This window comes from Oxyura jamaicensis, chromosome 1, assembly GCF_011077185.1.
Source record: "Oxyura jamaicensis isolate SHBP4307 breed ruddy duck chromosome 1, BPBGC_Ojam_1.0, whole genome shotgun sequence".
Lineage (NCBI taxonomy): Eukaryota > Metazoa > Chordata > Aves > Anseriformes > Anatidae > Oxyura > Oxyura jamaicensis.
Window position 1 is genome coordinate 203,614,795 of NC_048893.1, and position 5,050 is coordinate 203,619,844.

At 60.9% G+C, this 5,050-nt stretch overlaps 1 protein-coding gene across 1 annotated transcript; it reads left to right on the top strand.

The window, feature by feature from the left end:
* Window positions 1-291: 291 nt before the first annotated feature.
* WDR73 (WD repeat domain 73) lies at window positions 292-4,760 on the top strand. Its single transcript, XM_035330702.1, has 8 exons — window positions 292-406; window positions 560-627; window positions 968-1,056; window positions 1,652-1,740; window positions 2,473-2,540; window positions 3,212-3,376; window positions 3,509-3,883; window positions 4,387-4,760. The coding sequence occupies exons 1-8, from the start codon at window positions 321-323 to the stop codon at window positions 4,623-4,625; spliced, it is 1,179 nt and encodes a 392-aa protein (XP_035186593.1). The 5' UTR covers window positions 292-320; the 3' UTR covers window positions 4,626-4,760.
* Window positions 4,761-5,050: the final 290 nt, after the last annotated feature.

Genomic DNA, 5,050 nt, shown 5'->3' on the forward strand with positions numbered 1-5,050 from the left:
GGTACTCTGGTGTTTGTAAGAGGGGACCATTGCGGTGTTTGTGAAGGGATGTACGTATCAGGGGGCACTGCGGTGTCTGTGAAGGGACATATGGCCGTGGAAACTGAGGTGTTCGTGACCAGGACACGGCCCCGCGGGCAAGGCCGCGTCCATCCCCCCGCACACGGCCACGGCCCCGCCCCGCCCGTCCCGGCCGGCGCCGGGGGAGGAAGGGGGAGCCGCGCCCACCTCCCGCCCCCACCCCCGCCTCCCGGGCGCGGTGACGTCACTGCCGCGCGCCGCCGCGTGACGTCACAGGGCCGCGACGGGCGGGCGTTGCCATGGAGGCGGCGGGGCCTGGTGGCGAGGAGGAGGAGGAGGAGGAGGAAGAAGAAGAAGACGAATGGCTGCTGAGCTCCCTGCGCCTGTGAGATGGGCCCTGGGCCCTCGGCCTCCTCTCCCCGGCCTCCCCGGCTCCCCCAGCCTCCCCTTGCCTCCTCAGCCTCCTCCCTCCCAAGCCTCTTCCCCCCGCGGCCTACCCCTCAGCCTCCCCCCCTCAGCCTCCCCCGTGTCCCCGCAGGTACGAGGCTCTCCACACCTTCGAGCTCCAGGCTCCCACCCGCGTCATCGAATGGGCCCTGGGGAACCGTGAGTGGGGGGGGGGGGAACGGTAGTGGGAGGGCTGGGGGGCAGCGGAGGCTGGGGGGAGGCTGGGCTGGGGTCTTGGGGGGGGGGGCGGGCCGGGGTCCTGAGGGGAGAAGAAGGCCAAGAGGTTCCTGGGGGGGAGGATGGGGGCTTTATCACCAGGCTGGGAGGCTGGGGAAGTGGGAGAGGGGCTGCATTGGGGTCCTGGCAGGATGGAAGGGGAGCCAAGAGGCTGGGGGCGTGTTGGGGTTCATCCCAGGCCCGTGCTGCAATGTGGGGGTCTGGCCGGAGGTGAGTGGGGTGCGGGGATCGCTCACCGTGTCCCTGGTCCCTCACCCCACAGGTGTCTGTGTGGCCGGGTACGGGTGCTCCGCCAGGAACGAGATCCTGCAGCTGCTGCCCCCGCCGACGCTGCAGGCGAAGGAGACCCAGGTGGGTGCTGCAGCCGGGGGTGATGCCAGACCTGGTGTGTTCCGACAGCTTGGCCAGCCCTGGGGCAGCTTCTGACCAGAAGCTGAAGTACGTAGAGCACCCGGCTGCTGCCCAGCTCAGGTGGAACAGGTTGGCAGTCTGTGAAATCCTGCTGCCCTGCAGACAGCATGTGCCACGGAAGCTCTGTCTCCACACATGTGAATGAAAGCTTTTCCTGGGGAAGCAGGAGAGGTGTGGAGACGAGGCAAACAAAGAAGGGACTGGCTGAGATGCCTGAGCCTGGGGAACCGTGCTGCTGAACAGCGACATTGGCCCTTGATTAGGTGGCGTCCGAGCTAAAGCAAGAGGTGGTGTTTAGCCAGGCCCGCACAGCCAGCGACAAACCCAGCGGAGTTCAGCTTTATCCAAATTTTTTTCATTTTCACATGGCTAATTCAGGATCCTTCAACCCTGTAGCTCCTGTTGAAAGAAGCATTTAGCGGACAGGAAGGAGCTCTAAAATGCAAGGATGTCTCTCGTGCCTTTTTTGTGTTAACTGACTGTACCTCTTTATGCAGCGTTAATTTGCAGAAATGACTTTTCCTTTGATTTCCAGGGCCTGTGTCCGGAGAGGGACTTCAAGGTGGAACGTGGCGGGTTTTCCAGCCGCCCGGTGTACAGCCTGAAGCACGTGCCAGACACCAGGTACGGCCACAGGGTCCTAGCAGAGGAAAGCAGGAGGACTAGCAGAGAAAAAACAGCGATGGAGAGGAGCCTGGTGACTTCTGCCAGGGGGAATATTGACAACTGTTGGCACCTCCTCACTGCTGGGTGCTTTCAGAGCGCTTCCCATAGCGGGGAAGCTGAAGCTGTTGGCACAGGCTGCTGGAATATTTGAGCTGGGTTACAAGAAGTGAGCAGCAGGGGCTGCTGGCGGCGGGGCGGTTCACCAGGGATCCCTCCCTGCCTCACTTCTGAGCAGGGGAGGGCCGCGTAGCTTCCCTGCACTGCCTTTTTCCATCCTTCCCTCCTGCGTCTGGCGCTGCATGGAGGTGCCCGGCAGGCGGTGGCTGCCGCTGCTCCGTAGGCTCCTGCGGACGCAGGTTCCGAAGGCTTTAACTGCTGTTGGTTGCAGCAACCACGCTTCCCTCTGGCTGATTAATTTCGGTCGCTCAGCTCTCACCTCCCACACCAGCCCCCGGCGCTGCTCTGGGGCTCTCCGCACCGTTCCTAGTCTGGCGCTTTCGGAAAACGTGTTAATTAAACGCCACCGCCTGGGGCTGGGCTGTGCAGATCACCCTGGGGTGAGGAGCTGTGGGACTGCAGCCCTGACGGCTCCTGCACGGCCAGGCTCATCCTCACCAGTTTGTTTGGGCAGGGGAGGAAGGCTCTTCTCTGCTCCCGACGAGCTGCGTGGGGTTCTTTTTGTTTCCTTAGCTTGCTGGTGACGAGCGGCCCCCCGGACAGCTCCCTCCACGTCTGGCAGGTGTCAGGAGAGGACTCGGGTAAGGAAATGTGCTTCGGTCTTGGAGGAGTTTCTCAGTGTGTCACCATCTCTAGCTTCCTCTGCTTCTTGGGGGTAAAATGGGGAGAAAAATCCCAGTCCCACCTGGTGAGCGAGCGTCCTTGTGTGGCAAGGGCCGGGCACGATGGCTTGGGAAGGTGTTCACCCCCCAGCCCAAACCTCGTAAGGGAGTTAGGAGGTTTCGGCCCGTCGCTGTGGCTTTCCACGCTCTTATCTGTGGGCTCTTAGGTAAACAAGAATCCTGCTTGTGTGCTTAGCGCAAGATTCCCGTAATAACCCGGGGGTAAGAAACAAATCGCTCCACACGTCACCTTTCTGCCGGCCTGCTTCTAGAAGAGGACTGACGTTGCTCTGTTCCTGTGAAACACCACCAGAGAGGAAGCGCAAAGCGCCGCTAGAATGTTCTTACTCTTTTCTACTGAAAATAAGCACCTTGGTTCACAACCTTGTATGGGTTTTCCTGGGTTTTTAGGGGGTTGCTGTCGGTCCTTGCTGGGGGGGTTGGAAAGAGCGGTTTAATTCTGGAGGCAAAGTTTGTAGTTTGACTTCTCGTTGGTGTAGCGGGTTGCAAGGTGTCTCTGAAGCAACTTGGCCTTGCGGATTGCTCGCTTCCTGCCATGTTTTACAGCTGCTTATCTCTCTTTGAAATAGATGTTATCAAATCCGTAAGTGCCATACCTGCAGAAAATAGCACCGGGCAGGCGTGGGCTAAAATTGCAACGATTTCGACGAGAGCCCCGTGGGTCCTCCACGGCTCCAGGGTCGACGGCGTCCAGATCACAGAGGTCGAATCGCAGAAAAACGTCTACGTGGCAGGTACCGAAACGAAGCCTGAGCGCGTCTGGCTTCGGAGGGGCTGGGGTCTGGGGGAGGCGAGGATAACCGCTCGAGTGGCAAACGTTTCCTTAGGTGGGGTGCTTCCATCCGAGGTCTGCCTGTCTCTTCCAGCTTCCAGAAGCAGCGAGGAGCTCAGCAGCGTGGCGTTCCTGGACTGCAACACCTTGCTCCTGTGCTGCACGAAGGGGCAGCTGGGGCTGGCTGACGTCCGGCAGCCCCAGAGCCCCGTGGAGGCTGCCTCCATCCCCTCGGCGCCGCGTGGCCAGCGGTGGTGCGCGGGGGTCGGGCGCGGACCTCCTGGCTCTGATTTAAGCTCCCAGCCCGTAGCTTGCCTCTCGAGCGGAGGGCACCTCGTCCTAGCAGATGTGAGGAAACCCTCCGAGCCCTTGGCCTCGGCCAAGTGCAGAGTTCCCTCTCCCAGCTCAGGAGCAGAGTTCCTGTGCGTCTCCTGGGCTCCTGCCCTGGATGGCTGCCTTGCTGTTTCAGGTACGTGCGCTGGGCTGAGCCATCCTTTTCTGGAAGCTGTTTTGGTCTTCGCGTCAAGACCAGCTTTCCTTTAACACCCCGGTTAGGGAGTGGTTGTTCAGAGACATCGGAGAGGTGAGCTGATCGTCGCCCGCAGCTCACCTTTAGCTACCGAAGGAGCCCAGATCAGGCCCGGGGGGCTCGCAGCTTCCCTTCTCCCAACCAAGCCCTTAGCAAACGCTGCCCTAAGCCTTAGCAAGCACTGTTGGTGCTGGTGGCAGCCTGGCCACGGGGTGCTGCGTCCATCAGGCTGCCTGGGCAGCAAGGCTGTCTCCTGGCCAAACTCAGACTCGGGAACGTGGTGCAGCCTTCGTGGATCTCGCTCGTGTTTTCCCTGGCAGCTCTTAGCTTCGGGCAAACTCGTGGTTGCTCTGCTGTCACTCTGGGCTCTTGCAGCCCTCTGGGAGGCAGCTGCGAGCCCAGCGGGAACTGGCGACTCCCTCGGTCTCTCCTTTTTATTCAAGGCTTTGACGGGACCGTGCAGGTGTACGACACGCGGAGCTGGGACCCCTCCGGCAGGGAAGCCGAGCCGCTCTTCGTCCACAAAGGCCACGCGTTCGGCGGGCCGGGAGGCAGCGCGGGCCCTCCCCTGGTCACAGTGCACACGTGGCACCCGCAGAAGCCCAGAACGTTGCTGTCAGCGGCCAGCGATGGCTCCCTGCACGTTTGGGACTGGGTTCAGTCCTGCGGGAGCTGTGGGTAGGTCACGCTTTGGGTGAGGTGTGCTGTGTTTCCTGCCTGCTGCCGCGGGCCGTGCGGTTATCCGTTTGCCTGAAGCTACCGTTCTGAGACAGCGGTAGCTAACAGACTATAAAGAACTGGTTTTTTAATACAGCAAGAATTCTGCCTGTGTTACTTCTCATGTTTACCAGCCTCCAAATCCAGCAGCAGCCTGTAGTTCCCGTCGTGTCCGCTAGCAGAGAACATCCCGCTGTCGCTTTGTCACCCGCCCACGTCGTGTTTGCGCCGTGCCCTTCAGCCGAGAGAAAAAAAAAAAAAAGATAAAAAAAGCACGAGTACAATCTGAGGAAATAGGCTGCTCTGTGGCACATTTAACCTCCCGGTTTCCGTCCACAGGCACCGGTCGGGTGGCTGCACGCCCCGCGGGGTGTGGGCATTTCATCACGT

Coding starts and splice junctions, on each gene's coding strand:
- WDR73 (XM_035330702.1), top strand. CDS start 321: ATGGAGGCGGCGGGGCCTGGTGGCGAGGAGGAGGAGGAGGAGGAGGAA. Junction 628..967: donor CGAATGGGCCCTGGGGAACC/GTGAGTGGGGGG, acceptor CTCACCCCACAG/GTGTCTGTGTGGCCGGGTAC. Junction 2,541..3,211: donor GGTGTCAGGAGAGGACTCGG/GTAAGGAAATGT, acceptor TCTTTGAAATAG/ATGTTATCAAATCCGTAAGT.